Here is a 25,162-nt window from a genome sequence, read left to right as displayed (position 1 = left end):
CTGTGGCGGCCAGTCAAACACTGCCTCCTTGTTAGTCAGACGTCGGAGAGGTTCTGTAACCGTGCTTAGCTGAGGAAGGAATTTGGACAAGTACGTGACAACACCAATGAGGCGCTTGACGCCTACAATATCAACAGGCGGCGGCATCTCACAAATGGCTTTCACTTTTTCTGGATCAGCAGAGATTTCGTCTGCGCTAAGGACATGTCCTAAGTAGGTCACCCTGTCCAACTTGAATTTGAGCTTCTTTGGGTTGAGCTTCAGGTTGTGTTCTCTGCATCTATCTAGTAGGTCTTTGAGAGCTGCATCATGACATGCCATTGCTTCTTCTTCTGTTTCACCCGTTCCATAGATGATGATGTTATCATGGACTGCTGCGATGTTTGGAAGGCCTTCAATACATTCATTGATTCTGCGCTGGAACTCTCCTGGGGCGGACTTGATCCCGAATGGCATTCGCAACTACCTTTAACGGCCATAAGGAGACCAGAATGTTGTGAGGTAGCTTGATGGCTCGTCCAAGACATCTTGCAGAAATCCATCTTTTGCATCGACTACTGAGAATACCTTGGCATTGGTCAGTTTGGGTGACACTTCGTCAAAACTTGGAGTTGAATAATGGTTTCTGATTATGGCCTTGTTCAACTCCGATGGGTCTAGGCATACTCGTAGCTTGTTCGGCTGTCGGACTACCACCATGCTGCTTATCCATGGTGTTGGGGTAGTTACTATTACTCCCCCACTACTTATCACTTACTGATTTCCTCAAGATCCTCAATCTTCTTCTTCAACTCATCCTGTACTGGAATAGGGACGCGCCTGTGATTGTTCTGCTTGGGTTTCACAGTTGGATCTGTTTCTATGTGTTATGTACCCGGCAGCCTTCCAAGTCCACAAGACATCCTTGTAGTCATGTAAGATATGCTGTTTTGTCAGGGGTTCTTTTGGACCTGGCTCGATTTGGTGGACACATTCTTCATCGAATTCAAGAAGCTTAAGTGCTTCGCAGACTCTGCCCGAGAGTAATGAGGTTGGTGCCTTTGATTATCTGGAAGTGAACCTTTCTTGTGATCCCATTTGCTGTGCAGTGAAGCTTGACTTGCCCCATGAGTTTGATGGTTGACTGATTGTAGGCTCGCAGCCCAGTTTGGGACTGCTCGGGTTGCTTCTTGGTCAGCTTATTGTAGTCGTTAAGGGATAGTGTGCTGCATGTTGCTCGGGTATCGAGCTAAAATTTGATTGACTGCCTGGCCGTCTCATCTCCTGTCACAGCTAACACTTGTGCAAAATATTGCCTTTTCCTCTGGTTTGACTGAATCGTATACAGGCTGTCATTGCTGGAGAATTCATCATCATCGTCACTGCATGAGCTTACTTCTAGTTGGTGTACGTCTTGTTTACCTCTTCTAGTCTGCTTTTCTGGCTTCTGCTGAGGCTGACTCGCCTTATGATCTTGACGAGTGGACATGCAAACTCTAGCGAAGTGATTCTTCTTGCTGCATTTACTGCAGACCTGCCCAAATGCTTTGCATTTTCCAGCGGCATGGCTGTCACCACAATACTTGCATTCTGTGATCTGCCTCGGCTATGATTTGGACTTGTTTTGCTTCGTATAGTGGACGGTCTTTGTTGGCTTCATTTTTGTGAAGCTGTCTAACTGCCATATTTCACTTGTACGACAAATACAATCCGGTCCCTTAACATTTCTTTCTCAAAAGTAGTGTACTTGCATTTGGCAATGCGATCCCTGATTCTCTTCAAGAAACTTTCACTGGGCTCTTGTACAGTGCAAAAGTACAAGTACCTCACATATATAATTTGGACTGGAATTCCTCACCTAATTTCTCTGAATTCTGTAGCAATCTTTGCCCGTTGCATATGAATTGAACACTTATCTCAGTATTCTTGCCCTCTTGGCTTTCTGGGGGGCCTTTTTGGTGTGCAAAATCCCGTTCTTACACCATGTTTCATTAGTGTTCCGTTGACTAAAAGCAAAGCCCTGCTGCGCATGGCCTGGTAACTAGCAAATTCAACAGGTTTACCATAACACAGGTGATGACTTCATCTGACCCCTTCCATGGTCACGTGACAGAAAAACGTGTCGGAGAAGCTACTGTTCAAATCTTACATCTTTTTTTTTTTCGCAGAAATATTCTAACATCATTATTCTCGATAACTTCACGCATCCGATTTGCGAAATTTTGATACCACGGGAAATGGCGAATTTTTGTTCTTCGAAAACCACATTTTTGGTAATAACTTTTTTATTTCTTCAAAAATTAAAAATCCCATGCGCTAAGTTGTTAAGAATGGTAATATCAATGGTTTGAGCGAAATAAAATTCACAGTTGGTGTAAACTGTTTAAAATGAACGTGTTTTTCTCGTGCTGAAATGGCCGCCATCTTGTTTTTTCGCCATCTATTTATATTCTCTAAAACATATAAAAATTGTATTTTCTTCTACAAAATGTCGAAAGCTTATTTTAATTTCTTTGGAAAAAAATAAAAAAAAGGTAGAATTGGAACCGCCGTTCCGAATGCAGATGAATGTAAATGAAACAATTGTTTTACGTTCATTTGCATTAGAAACGGCACATAAAAAGAACGGCGTTTAAACTAGGCCAAACTAAACAAGAATGTGCGCGATTGTTCTCTACTTCACGGCTGGTACTATGAGTGCAATGCAAATGATCTTAGGTCAATATATAGATTTAGGCACTGCCTAAAAGCGGAGCCAGCATTGAACACCTTTTGTATTGACTGATCGAAGTTTTTTGGGGGGATCTAAGATCCTGCTCTTTACTGAGATTTATTGGACCAACCAAATGGATGCAGGCCTTATTCAATAATTTAAATTATGAAGTACATCAAAGTTAACAAACACAATTCCTGGTGTAAATATGGCTGTCAAAGTTGTCAAAAATCTAATGGTAAATTCTTTTTTCCCCACCATAGAAGTTCCATTATGAATATTCTTATAATCAAAACAATACTCCGACAAGCTTTCCCTTGTGCAGAATATGTCATTGATGTAATAGCATTTCAAAGATTCCAAATAATATATTTAGACTGTTTAAATGCCATACTGTAATTTGAAGGTATCAATTTAGTGGTGATTCTCTCCTTTATTGGACTAAATATTCAGAAAAATGTCTGGAAATTAAAATCCACAAATGTATCTCCTTCAATGCATTACATATTGGTGCACCCACCCTTTACCATATAGTGGCCTTGTTGTTGTTGGCCTACTCCAAAATGAATGCAATGGAGAAAAAACAGATTGATTTTGGAAGCAAACCCTAAAAAAATACATCTAAGACATCACTGACAGTGCTAAAATGCTAACTTCTAATTTCAAACTAAACCCTTTCATTGATCTATGTTTGGGGTAGAGAGGAAACAGCAAAGAATATCAATTGACTAAAAAATAATCGACGGGAGAGGAGAAATAAAGGAAATCGACTCAACTTGAAAGGTTTGGTGAAAAAAATATGAGAATAATGAAAATAATTTGAAATGGCATTTATTGACATTTTCCCTTTACCATTATCTTAACCCTTCCACAACCACAGGCCTCTAAAGAGGCCAAGCCTATGCTTTCTATTATTTCTATTATATTCTATTATTGAAAAAGAACATGGTTGCTGAGGGACGAGAGAGGGTTTATTTCAGAAATAATACGCTGATTTTGGTCGTGGGTAAAGGCTTAATTTTTAATCTTTTCTGATAATGTATTCATTTATTCATTTACTCATTTATTCATTTATTCATTTATTCATTAATTCATTTATTCATTTATTCATTTATTCATTTATTCATTTATTCATTTATTCATTTATTCATTTATTCATTTATTCATTTATTCATTTATTCATTTATTCATTTATTCATTTATTCATTTATTCATTTATTCATTTATTCATTTATTCATTTATTCATTTATTCATTTATTCATTTATTCATTTTTTATTGGTTGGTTGGTTTTTTAATTTATTTGTTTATTGTTTTATTTATTTGTTTGTTTGTTTGTTTATTGATTTATTGATGTATTCATTTATTCATTTATTCATTTATTCATTTATTCATTTATTCATTTATTCATTTATTCATTTATTTATTTATTTATTCATTTTTTCATTTTTTCATTTTTTCATTTGTTTATTTGTTCATTTCTTCATTTTTTCATTTGTTCATTTGTTCATTTGTTTATTTGTTCATTTATTCATTTATTCATTTATTCATTTATTTAGTTATTTAGTTATTTAGTTACTTAATTATTTAGTTATTTAGTTATTTGCCATAATAAGTTTGTTTATTTATTTGTTTGTTTGTTTGTTTGTTTGTTTGTTTATTTATTTATTTTATTTTATTTTATTTATTGATTGATTGATTGATTTTTATTTATTTATTTATTTATTTATTTATTTATTTATTTATTGGTTGTTTGGTTGGTTGGTTGTTTGATTTATTTGTTTATTGATTTATTGATTTATTTATTTGTTTGTTTGCTTGTTTATTGATTTATTGATGTATTCATTTATTCATTTATTTATTTATTCATTTATTAATTTGTTCATTTATTCAATTATTTAGTTATTTAGTTATTTAGTTACTTAGTTATTTAGTTAATTGACATAATAAGTTTGTTTATTTATTTGTTTATTTGTTTGTTTGTTTGTATGTTTATTTATTTATTATATTTTATATTATTTATTTATTTATTTATTTATTTATTTATTTATTTATTTATTTATTTATTTATTTATTTATTTATTTATTTATTTATTTATTTATTTATTTATTTATTTATTTATTTATTTATTTATTTATTTATTTATTTATTTATTTATTTATTTATTTATTTATTTATTTATTTATTTATTTATTTATTTATTTATTTATTTATTTATTGGTTGGTTGATTTATTTGTTTATTTATTTTTTGATTTATTTATTTTTTGGTTTGTTGGTTTGTTTGTTTATTGATTTATTGATGTATTCATTTATTTATTTATTCATTTATTCATTTGTTCATTTAATCATTTGTTCATTTATTCAATTATTTAGTTATTTAGTTATTTAGTTACTTAGTTATTTAGTTATTTGCCATAATAAGTTTGTTTGTTTATTTGTTTATTTGTTTGTTTGTTTGTATGTTTATTTATTTATTATATTTTATATTATTTATTTATTTATTTATTTATTTATTGGTTGGTTGATTTATTTGTTTATTTATTTTTTGATTTATTTATTTGTTGGTTTGTTGGTTTGTTTGTTTATTGATTTATTGATGTATTCATTTATTTATTTATTCATTTATTCATTTGTTCATTTATTCATTTGTTTATTTATTCAATTATTTTGTTATTTAGTTATTTAGTTACTTAGTTATTTAGTTATTCAGTTATTTGCCATAATAAATTTGTTTATTTATTTATTTATTTGTTTGTTTATTTATTTATTTTATTTTATTTTATTTTATTTTATTGATTTATTTATTATTTTTTATTTATTTATTTTTTATTTATTGGTTGGTTGGTTGATTTATTTGTTTATTGATTTATTTATTTGTTTGTTTGTTTGTTTATTGATTCATTGATTTATTGATGTATTCATTTATTCATTTATTTATTTATTAATTATTTTTTTCATTTATTTATTTTTTTATTTATTGGTTGGTTGGTTGATTTATTTGTTTATTGATTTATTTATTTGTCTGTTTGTTTATTGATTTATTGATTTATTGATGTATTCATTTATTCATTTGTTCATTTATTCAATTATTTAGTTATTTAGTTATTTAGTTATTTAGTTACTTAGTTATTTAGTTATTTAGTTATTTGCCATAATAAGTTATTTATATTTAATTTAGTTACTTAGTTATTTAGTTATTTGCCATAATAAGTTATTTATATTTATTTAGTTACTTAAATTTTTAGTTATTTAGTTATTTGGCATAATAATCATGGCCTGATTAACGCGTTGCGCCTTTGCCTTGTCGAATCTAATTATATGGATTTGGCACATGAACAGTTCGCCCTTTGAATCGCCTAGTTTCGGCACGGCAGAGTCAGGTTTGGCACGGCCCCAAGCTCGGCTACGCATTGCATTTAGTTCGACGTCTGAATCACATTTGAGCCCATTTTACTTGTGTTGAAAAAAGTACTATTAGATTCGGCACGGCAGGAGCGCGACGTATGTGGATCGGACCTAGCGCGTGTGACACTTACTTCCGTATTTACGAACATTAGTCACGCTATCAAACCTAGGTCACGAAAGTAGCCAGAAACAACAACATTTTTGGTTGTTATAACTGCGTGTCTAGGACTTGAATGCTTTTCGTTGGCTACAGGTAATTATAATGCCATCTTACTACGTTATTGATAACTCTGGGAGTTTCACAACTCCCTGACTTAGCATTATGAATACGCTAGACACCTCCGCCCGTGATTACAAACGATATTTTGTGGTTTTATAGCCACACTTTCTTTGGTTTAAGATCACCTCAAATATCATTCCATATTCTGGAATTGTATTATTTGTGTTATGTCTTCGCGGATGTTTGCATCATTTTAAAGCTATTGTGCTTATTTCTTCAATGGATTTGCAACTCTAGTACCGTAAAGTAAACAATTAAAACAAGCGCCTGTAATAGTCTATACTAGCCTAAATATATTTATGTCTCGAATACACCGAATTTAATACGGTTAAAACATTGGAGGCTAAAGCATCACAGCCAAATTCGTTGTTGCGCGATCACGGCGAATCCATAGCACGTAGTCAGATAAAAGCTTAGGGGGCGGTTTGTCTGGTTTTAATTGTTTGGTTTGATTATGCGCTATTCCCAAACGAAGAAAGGAATTTTGGATTCTGGGAGGTCGCGCAACAACGAATTTGGCGATAAGATCGTGTCAATAAACGATAAACCCAAGGATTCGAGGTCTAGGTTCAGGTGTAGAAATCTGGCCCTCTTCATTGTGAACTGAGAGTCCCTCGTCTTTTCGGATAAGGTAGGCAACACTTATGGTTGTAAAACTTCGTGAAGCTCGTTATCTATCATTGAATAACAAGTCACCATTAATGCGATGAATGATATCGTAATAACGGCTATGAAAAATACTATTACTTTGAGTTTTTCCTCTTCTTTTGTAGATCAGAAAGGGCCGGGGAAGGTGTAGATACAAAATACAAACTTGCATACTATATAACACCCCGTTAACATGCATTCGTTTTAGTTCGAAGACGCAGCCTTTTAGTTTGGAATTTAACACGCAATACGAAGGGTATTTACTTCGAAAAGGCTCGTCTTTGGCTAAGCTACACAAACACGCAGAAAAGGTAAACAAAGATGGCACTCTCTACTGCGCATGTGTATGTTCATTATTTTGCCTGTTCACATCGCGCATGCTGAGTCACGTCGTCGTTTTCGAAAGGTTCCGTTTTTGTCCGTCTACACGGCGCCAAATGGGTATCGTTTACAATAGGGAATTTAAGGAGGCTCGTTAGTAATTCTTTATAGCATTTTTTTTTAATTTACTCGTTATAAAATTGACGTCTAGTAGTCTCAAATCTCGTACGATGTCATTCATGTTTTCGGAGGATAATATTTAATCATCCGTATTTGATGTGAACTGTTTTATTTTATTGATCGGTAACTGATTTAATGTTATTTAACATATGAACAGACCAGTATTTTATGAACTTTCCAATATAGGTCGTCGATGACGTCACGTGACCATCTCATTGCATCCCACTTGAAACATACATATGATATGAATGTTTTTGCTTTTAATCATGCCTTTTGCTTTATGCGACGTCATCGATGACGTCACTCAACACGTGACCATATTGTTGCATCACCCTTGACGCCTTCATGACACCAACCGAGTTTGGTTGCCATACGATGTTTTCTTCGTGAAATATAAAGATTTTTTATTTTGATGACGTCAGCAATTTTTTTCTGGTGACGTCATCGATGACGTCACAACCACGTGACTATATTGGTGCACCCCCCTTGACACAGACATGACGCATACCAAGTTTGGTTATCATATGATGTTTCGTTTAGGAGATTATGAATATAGATATGACCAAGAGACCACGATGTAAGAGAACGAATCCCCCCCGTATGTTCCAATGATGACGTCCGTAAAAAGGTTAATTCATCTAAAAATGTTATGAATCAAAGAAATATAAAGGCCTTCTTGTATTAAAATACTTAACATAGACTCTGAGAATGCCTAGGTATTCTATCTCACCGAATTGCAGAGACAAAGAACTTTTTAGGAGTCTTCACGATGCATCTTGAATGAACTCCAAATTCACCGTCTCCTCGGCGTCTTCCCGTTCAATTATTTATATAATATTTACATAACTGAACGTTAGATAACTAAACAGATAACAGGACACCACCCCATGAGTAGCATTGTGATCATGAGCCTTGATGAACAGCTAAAAGGATAAAAACAGGTGGCGAACGAAGTAAAGAAGTGCAGAGGGAAAAATTTGGTGTAAAATTGTACTGGTTCGTGGTGCCCATAAACAAATATGGCGCGACGAACCATGTATGGATGCTATGATTGACAAGCTCGCGCAATCTAAAAATAGCTTCCATGGACGACATCATGGGCCACAGGGATTCATTCTCTTATATCATGGTCTCTTGATATGACATCCGGATAGTTTTCGGGATAGTGACGTCATCGATGACGTCACACATCATATTTTTGCACCGCCCTCGACACATACATGACACCTACCAAGTTTGCTTGTTATACAATCACTATCTTTCACGAGATATGAATGTTTTCTATTTGGATGACATCAGGATATTTTGCTTCTAGTGACGTCATTGATGACGTCACAATAAATTGACTATATTGGTGCACCCACTTTTACACATACATAAAACCGAGTTTGGTTGTGATACAATGTTTCTTTCAAGAGATATGAATGTTTTTTGGTTTTCACAGCACCTACATGACACCTACCGAGTTTGGTTGCCATATGATGCTTCCTTCGTGAAATATATTTTTTTTATTTTGATGATGCCGCGTGGGAGCTCCGCTATAAAGAATTACTAACGAGCCTCAAACAACAACGACGAGAGCAACGCGAACTATATGGCAGATTCAAAGAGCCAGACATGAAATGTACTCTGAATTTGATTCTGTCAGATACATTTCAACCGTTTTCCTTCACAGGCTAGTGAGGACAGGAACGTGTGCTCTGAAAAATAGACTAACCTTGATCGCCATGTTAGAACTAAGATTCTAGGCTTTTCTATAGTTTTTGGACTACAAAAACGATAGAATTTTATCAAAACTAGTTTCAACACTTTCTTCCTGCAGTTGCCGTCCTAGTTGAATTCTTTAACTAATGCACTCTGGGTAGCGTTTTAAAGCTGCGTCGCTTTCGGTCATCGTCCGTGTCAATATGTTTTTCTTTTTGAACAAATAGGATGTGCAAGGAAGGCAGCCACGTACTAACAGTTCCCTTCGCTTGCAAATCAAGCAGGGAAAAATAAAGAAACAGCACAAGATCTTATCCGAAAATATAAGGTAAATATAGGCGTGACTCAAAAATAATTCCATACCTTCACGGAAAAGAAGGGGAAGAATTAATGAGCTGTGCGCATTGGTTACAGGGGATGGAAATTAGAGAATAAAATGGGGGCTTGTGTGGTCTTTTCCTCCATTTATCCCCCCCCCCCTCCCCCTCCTGGGATGAGTGATATTTTTTTATTCTGGAATCACGCAATTGCATCATAAGCATCACCGAAGAAACGCAGAAAAAAACTACGGGGCCTAATTGATTGATGCACTATCCCATTTCCTACTAAATGCATGCTTTTGATCCAAGAATGGAATCCTTTATTCCTCTATTGGCTGCTGTAGCTCTCTTCAGTCCGTCATGTTCTGGAATCGGCTGCCCGCGGCCGGCGGACCCCTGCCTAAGCTACACCGAGATTAACAACACCCAAAGAAGTGTATCAAACAAGTTAAACCCGGGCGCAACCGCACTTTGCGATTACATGCTCCAGTCGGGATGGTATCGTTTCACGGGTGAAACTGGTGGAGAAATTCCAACATCTAAGCCAGAGCCAAACTCATGTGGAACTGTAGCTCCAATATGGATGAGAGGGACACTTCCAAATAGCACATGGATGGTTATGAATGTAACCGCGTGCATCAACCTTGCGAATGTGCAAGAAGGATGTGCTAGGACGATTGATATATGTGTGGAGAAGTGCGAAGCAGGATTTTTTTGTTTACTACCTTAGACCTCCACTTGGATGCTCAATGGCTTACTGTGTTGGTAAGAGAACCAGCTAATGTACTCATCTACTTAAATATTCTTCCTACCTCCCCCACTTCCCCAACGTCCTGCTTATCCACCCTCCCACCCACCCACCTCCCGACCTACCTGCCGGCCTACCTAATCACCCATCTCCCAACTAGCTACCCGCACACCCAACCACCTATCCACCTACATGAAACCAGCTAATGAACCCATATAAATATACTGACTTACCAGCCCACCTACCTATCCACCTATCTAATTACCACTATCAAAGGTGGTTCAGCTTATGTGAACTTTACTAATGTTTTCCGAGACCTTTATTCTCTGTGGCTCTAGTCAAGCATCGCTTTCTTTTTAAATCAAATGTATAGTTCGATTGAACCCATTGAACCAACCGACATACCTCCATACCTCACCACTTGCCTATCTGCAAACAGTTACATTGTCATTATTTTTTCTTAGTGGGAAAAGAGTCCTGCCAAGGTGGTGATGTTTCTAATTGTACAGGTATGGGAACGAGACAACCCCAAAATGATAAGCACCCTTATTCCTTTTCCTTCTCGTCTATCCATTTACTTTTGCTCTTTCTGACCTAGCAATCCCTACACCACCAAGATACTAAAGCGACCATCTTACCAAATCAGCCAATCAATGTTATTATTAATTTTGGCGAGTAAACATTATACTGTTCAACACCTGTCCATTTATCCATCTAAATTGCAATATACTTATACTCTTTCACAGTTTTAGGAAACACAACACAACTTCCAACAACACAACTTCCAACAACACAAATGCCAACAACACAAAGTCCAACAGCACAAATGTCAACAACACAAAGTCCAACAGCACAAAGTCCAACAGCACAAATGTCAACCACGGATGCTGGCGACATAAGTAAGTTTGTTTACAACAACAAGCTACGAAACTACAAGCAAAGAATCCTTACTTTTTATAATCTTATGGGGCAATTATAATTGGGTGGTTCTTCAATTGCTATTTTTGTTGTCCTTTATTGGACTTCCGTGACGCTGATGTTGCGACTTTGAAAACTTTGAAAGAAAGATGTGAAATGATTTCTAACTCGATTTACCAAGAAGAATTGATGAAGATTTGGTGAAACAAAAAAGCTCAAAAACAATCCAAGTAATTCCATTGAACAAAAGGCTTTAATTTCTAGTCTTCCTAAAGACTAGTTATTTTGCGGTTTCAAGTACGAATTATCAGCTAGTTGCGCTAGCTCAGCAACGTTGAAAGAATGTAATTTCGTTTGCGTTATAAAGCATTCAATTGATAATTCAATTGATATTCGTGAAGGGCGTATGAGCGCCACCTAACATATGTTTTCCGATAAAAGTATACCAAATCAACCAATCAATGTTATTATTAATTTTAGCGAGTAAACATTATACTGTTAAACACCTGTCCATTTATCCATCTAAATTGCAATATACTTATACTCTTTCACAGTTAGAGGAAACACAACACAACTTCCAACAGCACAAATGTCAACAACACAAAGTCCAACAACACAACTTCCAACAACACAAAGTCCAACAGCACAAAGTCCAACAGCACAAATGTCAACCACGGATGCTGGCGACATAAGTAAGTTTGTTTACACCAACAAGCTACGAAACTACAAACAAATATATAATCTTTTGGAAAAATTATAATTGAGTAGTTCTTCAATTGCTATTTTTGTTGTCCTTTATTGGACTTCCGTGACGCTGATGTTGCGACTTTGAAAACTTTGAAAGAAAGATGTGAAATGATTTCTAACTCGATTTACCAAGAAGAATTGATGAAGTAATTCCATTGAACAAAAGGCTTTAATTCCTAGTCTTCCTAAAGACTAGTTATTTTACGGTTTCAAGTACGAATTATCAGCTAGTTGCGCTAGCTCAGCAACGTTGAAAGAATGTCATTTCGTTTGCGTTATAAAGCATTCAATTGATAATTCAATTGATATTCGTGAAGGGCGTATGAGCGCCACCTAACATATGTTTTCCGATAAAAGATCCAACTACCCGGATATTACCAGCGCAGGCAGATACGATATCAACAGTGGCTTGAAAAACCACACTATCCTTGCCATGGATTTTATTTTTCAACAAAATCAATCCATGGCATGGATTTCTCAGAACCCAGACAAAGTGCACAGAGTCTGAGATTGAAAATACCATGGAAGAAGCCCACCATGGAAAAGTTATGATAGATCTAAGAGTGTTTTTTCCAGGCTGTAGGCTTAAAGGGGCTTCATTTTAACAATTGAACATTTTAGTTTTCACAAAGGATTCTAACGTGTCTTTTAGTCCTCGCAAGGTAAACAAAAATCACGAGTCTTTTTAGTGAGCGGGAATGGTTCATGGGGGATGTATGTTAGATTCAGGCTGGCATTAATCCCAATTCATGAAGCGGATTGTTTAACAAACCGATGCCCCCAAGGAGAACCCATCACGTCTCACATGACTCACATTACCCTGCAGGAGATGATCTGTTGCTTTTCGCTTGATAGCAGAGTGAAGTGATGACGAGCAATGTGATCATTGCTCTCCGATTTTCTATGCGGAACTTGTGCATATTGTCTTGGTCTTTGAGATGATATGCGATAAGATTCAAATCATGTAGCCTTCTATCCGGATTCAAAAAATGATCAACAGCTCTTTAGTTATAATTTGTCTAAAATTTCCAAACAGAATGGATACAGTGAGTGCGGCTAACCATTTGGCTTAACAACTAAATTTGCACTGCGGCGAAACAAGATAAAAGTAAAAAACATCAAATCGCATATCGAATACCCATATTGCATACAGTTGAGGTGAGATCACGCACGCTTATATGCAGTTTATCTATCTACAGAGAGAAATAATTACCGAAATGCCAAATGTTTTGAAGTCAACGCATTTTTCAAGATTAGCAGACTGAGGCTTTGAGGTTTGTTATCTATGCATAGTAGGCAGTCTTCGGACAGTCAGTGTCCATGACATCAGCGCGATGAACGTTGGCATTTCTTTCCATGACTAAAAAGCCCGATGCGCGAAGCACATGTGCGACCACATGAACGACAAACGAGGACAGACGTCTGAGATGGGTTTGATCCAGTTCGAATTTCGGATGCCTTTCTCCTCTGCCTTCTCTCTTCGGCCTCTCTTTTCAGCTCTAACTCCCCTGAGTTGAGTGCGGCAGCACATTCAGACCTCCATCTGCTGCGATCCTCGGCAAGCTTCTCCCAGTTGTCCACGTCGAGGCCGATTGCGAGCATATCACGCTTGCATGAGTCCTTGAAGCGGAGCTTCGGGCGTCCTACAGGTCTTGATCCGTGTGCAAGTTCGCCGTAAAGAAGATCTTTGGGAATACGTCCATTTTCCATTCGACAAACGTGGCCTAGCCACCTCAACCTGCGTTGACGAAGTAGGGTAAAAAGCGTCGGTAAACCTGATCTTTCTTATCTATGCATAGAGAGAAACTATCACCCAGAATGAATGCTGTATTTACAGCGCAACCAGTAAAACCTCGAACATCTAAAATATGAGTGGAATGTTTATTGTCTTCTGACGAATCAGACGCGAGAATTCAGACACTTGTAGAGACATGTTTCTAGTTGACTGTTAGAATATCTCGCAAGTGTTTGGTCGGAACAATATTCCATGCATATTTCTGGTGTTCCCGCACTGATCGAGCTGTAAGTGGAAGTCTCGAGTCTCGGAAATATGACACCAGTCCGATCAGTCCGGGGAAAAGTCCAGAGTACAATCCAAGATAAGTTTATATGACATATTTTTAGGGTGCTTAAATTGCTTTTTTAGAATGTCTCATCGTTACGTGAATTCTGTTTTATTTTATTCTTCGTGATCGTGACCGGAAGAAAATTAGAAGAGAAAAAAGGGATAAGTTATCCTCTCGTAAGGCAGAGATGCAAATGACGATGATGGTGGATGCTATATCAGCTGAAGGACGCTCTTTGTTTGGCGTGGAATATTGTCCAGTCCGAAGTGAAGGTGAGGCTGAAGGACGCTCTCTGTTTGGCGTGGAATATTGTCCAGTCCGCAGTGAAGGTGAGGCTGAAGGACGCTCTCTGTTTGGCGTAGAATATTTTCCAGTCCGCAGTGAAGGTGAGACTGAAGGACGCTCTCTGTTTGGCGTAGAATATTTTCCAGTCCGCAGTGAAGGTGAGGCTGAAGGACGCTCTCTGTTTGGCGTAGAATATTTTCCAGTCCGCATTGAAGGTGAGGCTGAAGGACGCTCTCTGTTTGGCGTGGAATATTTTCCAGTCCGCATTGAAGGTGAGGCTGAAGGACGCTCTCTGTTTGGCGTAGAATATTTTCCAGTCCGCAGTGAAGGTGAGACTGAAGGACGCTCTCTGTTTGGCGTGGAATATTTTCCAGTCCGCAGTGAAGGTGAGGCTGAAGGACGCTCTCTGTTTGGCGTAGAATATTGTCCAGTCCGCAGTGAAGGTGAGGCTGAAGGACGCTCTCTGATTGGCGTTGAATATTGTCCAGTCCGCAGTGAAGGTGAGGCTGAAGGACGCTCTCTGATTGGCGTAGAATATTGTCCAGTCCGCAGTGAAGGTGAGTACAATGGAACCTTCATTTGACATACGTACACTTGGATAGCTGGCATATATTTTCAATTTTAGATATACATAAAAATGTTTTCGCTTACTGAAAGCTAGAGATCCGTTATATTGGGGGCTTCCTTAATGAAGTTCCGTTACATTGCGGGCTTCTTTATTGAAAATCCGATATATTGCGGTCTTCCTTAATGAAAATCCGATATATTGCGGTCTTCCTTAATAAAAATCCGATATATTGCGGGTTTCCTTAATGAAAATCCGATATATTGCGGGCTTCCTTAATGAAAATCCGACATATTGCGGGCTTCCTTAATAAAAATCCGATATATTGCGGGCTTTCTTAATGAAGGTCCGTTAAATTGCGAAATTTCATAATGAAGTTCCGTTATCCTGCGGGCTTTCTTAATGAAGGTCCGATATATTGCGGTCTTCCTTAATGTAAATCCGATATATTGCGGGTTTCTTTAATGAAAATCCGATATATTGCGGGCTTCCTTAATGAAAATCCGATATATTGCGGTCTTCCTTAATGAAAATCCGATATATTGCGGGTTTCCTTAATGAAAATCCGATATATTGCGGGCTTCCTTAATGAAAATCCGACATATTGCGGGCTTCCTTAATAAAAATCCGATATATTGCGGGCTTTCTTAATGAAGGTCCGTTAAATTGCGAAATTTTATAATGAAGTTTCGTTATCCTGCGGGCTTTCTTAATGAAGGTCCGATATATTGCGGTCTTCCTTAATGAAAATCCGATATATTGCGGGTTTCTTTAATGAAAATCCGATATATTGTGGGCTTCCTTAATGAAAATCCGATATATTGCGGGCTTTCTTAATGAAGGTCAGTTAAATTGCGGGTTTCCTTGATCAAGGTCAGTTATATTGCGGGCTTTCTTAATGAAGGTCCGTTATCTTGCGGGATTTCTTAATGAAGGTCCGTTATATTGCGAAATTTCATAATGAAGGTCCGTTATCTTGCGGGCTTTCTTAATGAAGGTCCGTTATATTGCAGGTTTCCTTGATCAAGGTCCGTTATATTACGGGTTTCCTTGATCAAGGTCAGTTATATTGCGGGTTTTCTTGATCAAGGTCCGTTATATTACGGGTTTCCTTGATCAAGGTCAGTTATATTGCGGGTTTCCTTAATGAAGGTCCGTTATATTGCGGGTTTCCTTGATCAATGTCCGTTATATTGCGGGCTTTCTTAATGAAGGTCTGTTATAGAGATTTTGATTCAAAAACCATAGTATTTTATTATTTAAGCGATTGTTGAAAAGCATTGAGCCAGCTTTATTAATAAGGTAGTTTATTACATAGCTACTGTGCTGCGCAGGCTTTATTAGTTGATTAGTGTTCTGTATACATCCCCGTATGCTGGAATTAAGGCATACTTTGCGGTCACAATGTGCTATGCTCTTGATAGATATATTTTATTGTCATTGATTGCTTCTTCCGTTGCGGGCACATGGAGCTTGGATTTTTTTTCTTTTTCAGGCATTCTGAAATAGGGAAATTATTGAGTTTATAGTTCTCATCTATAAGCTGATGATAAGAGCTATATAGTTGTGTGTAAGCTCTCTGTATCCAAAAACTAAGATAATTAAACTATAGATTAGTAGCCTGTGTGTATTTGTTTTCGAAATTCTTATAGTACAATAAACTTTTTCAAACCGGGTGCAACAACGCACGTGGGGGGTGGGGTTTGGGGGTGGTTGTAGTACATATTGTATCGTTTCTTAGCTGAAGGAACGATGAAGAACGAAGAAAGAACACCGAGACATATGAGACGACTATATTCTTTATCTCAAAGAACAACAACAACTACAAGTCTACGAAACTCGTACAAGCGTGTCTACGCACGTGGTGTGTGACGTCACCGGAAGTTGTATAAACCGGATATCGTTACATCTCCCCTTCCAAAAATTTAAAAAAATACACTAACAAAATGTCACTGTCCTGGATAATAAAACTATTGAAAACGTACAGGCGATTTCACAACCCTTCCTGAACGCGTGCGTTGCTCCGCTAGGACATCGGGGACATCCTGGGCAGTATTCTCAGGGGCTTTCTCTGAAGGTTGTTTCTCCTGCTGCAGCTGCTTGTGTGTCGTAGGCATCGCCGGTTTAGCAGGTCTGCTTGGGGAAGGGCAGTGCATTTCTATCTCTTCTTGCTCCGGTGGCTGCATCTGCTCTCTGGTTTTCCGCAGGTGTCGTCTGTTTCGTCGGTAAACCCGTCCGTCTTCAGTACGTACCTGATATGATCGAATATCAACTTTCCCTTCAACTCTTGCTTGCTTCCATTGCTTGGCCCTTCCCACTGTCTTTGTAGGTTGTAGACGCACAACATCTCCTTGTTTCAGCTCTTCTAACTCCTTCGCTCCACGGTTGTAATTCAGGCTTTGCCTTTCCTTCTGTAGCGTGAGCTTCTGGCGTACATTTCTGGGCACTGATGGTTTCAAGAGTTGGTAGGAGTGTCTTGGTTCTCCTATTGGACAATCTTTGAACTGGTGAATAACCAACTGTTTCGCTTGGTGTATTCCGCCAATCCAGTAGAGCCAAGTACGGGTCTTTGTTTGATTCTGTGGCTTTTTTCATCAGATTCTTTGCCGTCTTGATTGCATTCTCTACTTTTCCATTGGATTGGGCATAGCCTGGGGAGCTGGTCACATGTGGTTTGATCTTCCTCATCACTTCTTTTGCAGTCTTGCCTTCCAACCTGTCAACCTCAAAGAAGCCTGAATAGTAATCAACTGTTAGTACAAAGTCTTTCCCATTCAGTTCAAACAGGTCTATGCCTACTTTCTCCCATGGGCGGTTGGGGATTTCATGGCATATGATTGGCTCTTTGCCTTGCTCTGATAAGTGACTGTTGCAAATCTCACATTTGGCAACATACTCTTCTACTTCTTTATTCATTCCAGGCCAGTATAGGACTTCTCTAGCCCTACGGAGACATCCCTGGATCCCTATGTGACTGGCATGTATCTTAGCCAACATTTCTACTCTGGAACTGTTGGGAATCACTAACCTCTCTCTTTTGAAGACCAGGCCTTTTTTTAGTGACAACTCATCTCTAAAAGAGTAGTAATCTCTGACGCTCACAGGAACGTCATCCTTCACCTCTGGCCAGCCTTGTCGGATTATAGACTTCAGCTCTCTCATAGCTGTGTCCTGCTCTGTAGCTTGTCGTAGTGATGCTTGGGTAGCTTCGGAGACAGGTAGAAACTGTATCATGTCAATACTTTCTACTTCTCGCTCAGTCGCACCTCTCATCTCTCCTAGTAGCATCACATCTCCTACATCATCTCGACTAGAAATCTTCTTCTGCCCTCGGAAGGCACTGCTTAGGGTGTCTGCAAGGTACATTTCAGCTCCTCTCTTATAGTTGACTTGCAGGTCAAACTTCTGTAGTCGCAACATCATTCTTTGTAGGCGCTTGGGGGCACTAATGAGGCTTTTCTTGAAAATGCTTTCAAGAGGTTTGTGATCCGTTTCAACTTTTATTGGCCGTCCATACAGATAATGCTCGAAGCGCTCCACTCCAAATACAATGGACAGCATTTCTTTCTCAATCTGAGCATAGTTCTTCTCGGTTTCTGTTAGAGAACGTGACGCATATGCGATGGGCTGTCCCTTCTGCATTAGACAGGCTCCCATCCCTTTCTCTGATGCATCACACTGCAGCCCGACTTCTTCGTGTGGGTCGAAGAACTTCAGAACTGGTGCTTGTGAAACAATTTTCTTCACATTCTTGAAGCTTTGTCCTTGTACTTGCTCGTCCCAGTGGAACTGGTTCTCTTCTCTGAGCACTTCGCGCATCGGTGCAGCTGCTTCTGAGAGATTCGGTGCAAACTTCTGGAGGTAATTTGCCATACCAAGCAACCTCTTGATATCTTGCTTGTTTGTTGGTGTAGGCATTTCTTCAATACCCTGTAACTTGTCGGGGTCTGGCTTCAACCCGTCTGTCGATACCACGTGACCCATGAACTTGACTTCAGCACAACGCAGCTCCAGCTTCTCCTTGTTGAGTTTGATACCCTTTTGGCGACAGCGCTCGAGGAGGGATCTCAACTTGGCATCATGATCTCTGATGGCTTCTTCTTTGGAGTCACCTTTTTCGAAGATAAGGATGTCATCGAAGATTGGTTTGACACCCTCCAGGCCTTCTAGTGCTTGTTCCAATCTCCTCTGGAACTCTTCGGGGGCTGGGGCGATACCGAACGACATCCTCGTCCACCTGTACCTTCCCCATGGGGTGCCAAATGTAGTCAGGAAACTACTCTTGTCATCCAGTTGTATATGCCAGAATCAGTTCTTTGCATCTACAACACTGAACACCTTGGCATTAGTAAGCTGCGGAAGTAAGTCATCAATCACTGGTAGAGGGTATCTATTCCTCTTTAACGCTTTGTTAAAGGGCTTCGGATCTATGCAGAGTCTTATCTTTCCGTTAGGCTTCTTGACAACAACCATTGAGGATACCCATTCTGTGGGAACATCTACCGACTGAAGGACTCCTAACCCCACTAACCGATCAATTTCGTTCTTGAGTGGTTCTCGTACTGCCAGGGGCACCTTCCTGACTGGGAGGATTACAGGGGGAACAGTTGCATCGAGCTCTAGGTGTAGCTTTTGATCTAGTTTTCCCTCCCCTTTAAACACATCTGGAAATTCACTAACTGGGTCTGAGGTTGGGCTTGAGTCTGACAAAGACATAATGTTCTCACTGTTTACTGTCATTAGCTTGAAATTCTGCACGGACTGTGCACCTAGCAGTGGGGTGTAGCCTCTAGGGACTATTGCAAACTTCGTCAGCAGTAGATCATTATTCCTTGGGTTGAGGGTTTCTATGTTGACCACCCCTAGCGGTTTTAGCTCTGACTTGTTAAACATGACTAGTGTTGCGCTGCTTTTCTGTAAGCGTTTCAATTTTGGGTCATTGAAAACTTTCTTATACAAATCTTCTAGCAAGATATTGACTGTGGCTCCACAATCTAATTGGAACTTGATTAGCTCATTACGAAGGCGCATGTGTGCATAAATTTTCTTAGGGCTGAGTGGATTTGTGTCCAGAGTGTCCACAGACTCCACAGTAAATAATGCACCATAGTCATTGTAACTTTCATAATCAAGATTGTGTATTGGTTTCTTACCCTTCTTGCTTGCTTTTAGAGCCTTACATGCTACTGAGAAGTGATTAAGTTCTCCACATGTATCACATGTTTTCTGTCAAGCAGGGCATTTTTCTTTAGCTCTAGGGTGTAATCTATGGCAGAATTTACATTTGGGGTGGGGATTTGATTTGCTGCTATCCGTATGTGGCGGTTTTCTGGGTTCCTGCCTTCTACCCCCTTTTGGCCCTGTTTTTCTGCGCGGGGGGCCTGTGGTAATAGCGCTTATTTCGCCGGATTGCCCGGACATTTCCTTTAGCCTTTTAGCAGTAGCTTCATTTGCACGGCATATATCAACACACTTTGCTAAGGTGAGTTTAGCTTCCGCCAGCAATTTCTTCATAATACTGTTGTCGGCTATTCCGACTACGATTCTGTCCCTAAACATTCCATCTTGCAATTCGCCGTAATTACAAGTTTTAGCAAGTGATCTAAGTGCAGCGATAAAGCTTTCTACTGACTCACCATTTTCCTGGTTTCTTCGGTTAAACAAATACCTTTAATAGATCTCATTCGTTTCTCCAACGCAGTGCGTTTCCATGAGCTCCATAATGCTATTGATATTTGTTTTGTCCTCTTCGTTTGCAAAGGGCCAACCGTCGTAGATCTCAAGTGCTTCGGGACCAATGCATGAAATCAAAGTAGCCGTTCTCAGCTCCATTCTCTGTTTATCCAGTTGCGAGGCTATTTCGTAGTTTATCCAGAGCCTTTTAAAGGTCTTTCAATTGTTAGCTAAGTTGCCTCTCGTCTCTAACTTTTGAGGTAGTTGGAGGTTGGTTTGTACAAACCCAGGCACACTCGTCGACTCTCCGCTTTCGTCTGGCGTTTTGGGTTCTCTTCTCATTGTATTCTTTTACAGAGACTGTGAATCCTCTATTTCTGACACCATGTATCGTTTCTTAGCTGAAGGAACGATGAAGAACGAAGAAAGAACACCGAGACATATGAGACGACTATATTCTTTATCTCAAAGAACAACAACAACTACAAGTCTACGAAACTCGTACAAGCGTGTCTACACACGTGGTGTGTGACGTCACCGGAAGTTGTATAAACCGGATATCGTTACACATATGAGTAAAACCTTTTTTTAACTGTCGTTATTTCTAGCTCGCACGTAAACTTGCAGGAATTCGTGTTTACTACGATTTTGCTGACAGCCATCTTGGAAATGGAGCTTGGTCCCTTACGTTTTAGAATTCACAGGTCTTTCGCTCGCTCGACCCAAGCTCTTTTAGACCATTTAGAAAAACGACAGCCATTGATTGATATGCGAAATCTGGGGGTTAGAGCACACCAAGAGTTTTTTTTTTTTTTTACCAATGGCGGCACAACGGCCCCCTGATAGTTTGAGCAGAAGTATCATTTATGAGGTAATGTATAAGATTTTGGGATGATACACAATTCTTATCGTAAAAATATTTCTGTTATATCAACACCTAAAATACTATACTCTGATCGATGTGCAGAACCTCATTAGAGAACTAACATTGTATTGTAGTTATTATTTTCCAGGCTATGGGTTGGCGGGTAGCTGAATTATCACTATGTTTATCTTTTTCTATAAAAATACACAGGAAAGATAGCCCGATAACGGTAAAGTTTATTTGTCTTGGTATCGCGTAAATTTTGATTACTAATAATAGGTTTATCATCTACAATAATGATTTATAGTGATCATTCTCTAAGATGTTGCTATTTTATTAAAATTAACTGCAAATATTATTATCTAATATCTAATTTCATTGCTTATTGGTGTTTATTTTACGTTTAGTTTACGACTTCATAGAAAACTTCCACATTATCGGGTTTGAAGCGAGAGGTCCCCGCCAGAACGTCACAATAATCGCCTGGTCTACAGCCCTGGGGAGCAGCGTACGTGTCGTTGAGTGTGTAAGAATTCGTATTACTTCCCGCTTCGTTGCTGATATGGATGTCATGGCCAACACCAAACGTTGGACCGTACCATACGTGGTCATAAATGGCATATTGATCAGATATTCCTCTCAGCGGTAGCTTGGCCGGGCTGTACCCGTTCTTGTTGTACAAGGTGTAAAGAAACGCCTTGCTGGACCACTGATATGCACTGTTAAACACTTTAGAGGAAAAGACATTGTATTTTGAAAATAATAGTTTTAACATTGCCTAAAAGCAAAGCTCCAAACCAAAACAAAAGGAAGATGACTTCAAACAGCACGTGACCATTCCGTTTCACCCCTCTGACACTGAAGACACATGAAGTCTCACAATATTAGTTGAAGATTTTTATTTCATGAAATACGAAATATATGTTTTTGATGACGTCGTATTACATCGCACGCCATATGACTATCCTGCTAGCTCCCCTTGACGCCTTCATAACATATCCTAAGCCTTGTTGTCTGAAGATGACGCCTTCATAACATATCCTAAGCCTTGTTGTCTGAAGATGACGCCTTCATAACATATCCTAAGCCTTGTTGTCTGAAGATGACGCCTTCATAACATATCCTAAGCCTTGTTGTCTGAAGATGACGCCTTCATAACATATCCTAAGCCTTGTTGTCTGAAGATGACGCCTTCATAACTTATCCTAAGCCTTGTTGTCTGAAGATGTTTCAATGGTGAGTGATGTGGATATTTTCGTTCATTCGTTCGATATGTGGAATTTTTTGATGACGTATCGACTTCAAAGATCACGTGACCATCTTTTTGCACCCCCCCCCCCCTTCCCCCCACCTTTGACATCTACATGACACATAACAAGTTTAGTTGCCATGCGATGTTTCTTTTAAAAGATATGGTAATTTTTTTGGCTTTTTGATTATAATTTTTAGTTTTAATGACCTTAGCATTTCTTTTTATTTATGTGACGTCATTGATAGCGTAAAATATCACGTGACCATATTATCAGGTATGATCACCAAACTTGGTAGGTGTCATGTATTTGTCAAGGGAGTGCAAAGATGTGGTCACGTGATGCGTGCAAAATTATTCCGATTTAATTAAGAACAAGAATATAAATATCTCATATGACAACCAAACTTGGTAGCTAATATATATGTGACAAGGGGTTGGAGCGAGATAGGCGTGTGATGTGTGACGAGGCGATGCCGTCATAAAAAAAAGGAAGCAAAAATATTCAAATTTTGTGATATAAAAATTGTAAACCAAATAAAATTGGAAGACGTCATGTGAATGTAAAGGCGTCATGTGAATATAAAACAAAATGGGCAAGTGTTGCGTGACGTCATCGATGGTAGAATCATCGTCAGCCTTTAAAAGACAAAGTCGACATAAAGGCGGATTTGGTATTTTGAAAACCTAACCTCCGCGACATCCTCGTTAAAGCCAAGCTACCCTCCAACCGCTCTACCACCAACCAACCTCCCGGTGCCTTCCGTTGCGGAAAAAACGGCCTAATCTGCCCATATACCAGAACCTAAGAACCAGAGCCTAAGAAGCTACACATTTTTTCTCAACAGGTGAAACACGACCTATAACCTTCCACATAACCTGCAATACTAAAAACGTAATTTATATGTAACCGCTGTAACCTCCAATATATTGGGGAAACTAAACGCAAATCAAAAGAACGCTTTAATGACCACCGCAGAACTATAGACTCATCATCTCGATCCACACCGACCCACGCCGCTGAACACTTTTTGCAACCTCACCACTCCTCATCTGACACAGAGCTCATACCTATTCAAAAACCAAAAAATAACCGCGACTCCATCCGCAAAGCAAGAGAAGCCACACTAATAGCTCGCGCTGGCACTCTTGAACTCGGTGGCCTCAACCGACGTGAAGAAAGCGTTTAGTAATCCACACCACCCTATTTATCATCACCCGCTATTTTCTTTAAGTTACTCCTTACTTATTTACTATTTTTATCCTTTGTTAGTTAATCATCAATGAACTTTGTACATATACTAGCTGTAACATGCCATTGTAACTCATTTATCAGGTATTGGCCTGCCGAAATATCGTTAAAAAAATCTGCGTTGTTGTCGACTTTTTCTTTTAAAGGTTTTATTAATTAATCAACTGTCGACGCAGACTAAAAGGTCCGAAACACACCAGCAGATAGAGGCTGTCCGGTGGTTTCTTTCAACGTCTTTGCTAATTTAGATGTCATGTAGCTCAAGGAGATAGTCACCTGATGTGTGACGTAATCAGTAGCGTCGCAAGCAGTCGTAAAGCGTTCTATTTCAATTATTGAACAAAAATAAGCAGTTATGGAGCTCCCCTTTTTGGCAGTGCTAACATATATATATATATTTAGGGAGTATTATAGTACTTGGTGGTTTCAGTACATTCCTATGGGATGTGCTCCAACCAAGCCAAGTCTATACTACTCACTGTCGTATGGTATCACATTTTGGTGAAACTATATGGTATCACATTTTGGTGAAACTATATGATAAAAGATTTTGGTGAAACTATATGGTATCACATTTTGGTGGAACTATATTATAAAACATTTAGGTGAAACTATATGGTATAATATTGTGGTGAGACTATATGATACAAGATTTTGGTGTCAGCTTATGAATAAATTACTGGAACTATATGCTTTCTTCATTTCGTGGAATCCGTGCGGTGTGTGCGGGTTCAATCATGTCATAGACGTTGGCTCGTACATGTTGGGTATGCCTCCTAGTCATCCAGACTTGGTGCAAAAAAGCGCAGGCTCGATTCGCCTGGGCTCGCCCTCCGGGCTGCCCTTCCCTGGCTTCCGGATCCACGAGCGGCTCCTACTTGGGGTAGATCGTCATCCTCTCCATGCTCTCGTCTTCCACGATCTCACCCATGCGAGTGACGTTGACCTTCTCAACCACTTTCCTGCTTCGGTCTGCGTATTTGAATGTCGTGACTACTTCGTTCCTCGCCTTATCAACGCCTGACTTTTTGTAGTCTTGTCCGATTTTGTGAAAAGAAGTAGTCTGTGGCGTTTTCGATTCGGCCGGATCCGTACTGTACTCCTCGCGGTCTGTCGCTACGAAGAACCTGCCGAGGTTGTTGTGCATCTCGCCCTTTGGGTCTTTATAGATCTGCATACCGTAGGCCGCATACGGATGCTCCTCACCGTCGTAGTATACCTCCACAGACAGTGTGGTCTCTTC

General features: G+C 38.9%; 1 protein-coding gene across 5 annotated transcripts; it reads left to right on the top strand.

Annotated features, from left to right (window-relative positions):
- Window positions 1-6,118: 6,118 nt before the first annotated feature.
- Window positions 6,119-24,609, top strand: LOC5504430. Of its 5 annotated transcripts, none has more exons than XM_048721617.1 (8): window positions 6,119-6,351; window positions 7,235-7,337; window positions 9,459-9,559; window positions 9,896-10,316; window positions 10,764-10,808; window positions 11,046-11,198; window positions 11,772-11,909; window positions 21,826-24,609. In XM_048721617.1, the coding sequence occupies exons 4-8, from the start codon at window positions 10,202-10,204 to the stop codon at window positions 22,065-22,067; spliced, it is 693 nt and encodes a 230-aa protein (XP_048577574.1). In that variant the 5' UTR covers window positions 6,119-6,351; window positions 7,235-7,337; window positions 9,459-9,559; window positions 9,896-10,201; the 3' UTR covers window positions 22,068-24,609. The 5 variants fall into 5 exon arrangements, with proteins under 5 accessions (XP_048577574.1, XP_048577570.1, XP_048577573.1 ...); XM_048721613.1 differs by having other exon boundaries at window positions 9,861-10,316; XM_048721616.1 differs by lacking the exon at window positions 7,235-7,337.
- Window positions 24,610-25,162: the final 553 nt, after the last annotated feature.

The sequence above is a fragment of the Nematostella vectensis genome, chromosome 14 (genome assembly GCF_932526225.1).
Source record: "Nematostella vectensis chromosome 14, jaNemVect1.1, whole genome shotgun sequence".
Taxonomy (NCBI): Eukaryota; Metazoa; Cnidaria; class Anthozoa; order Actiniaria; family Edwardsiidae; genus Nematostella; species Nematostella vectensis.
This window is presented reverse-complemented; position numbering and strand designations above follow the sequence as displayed.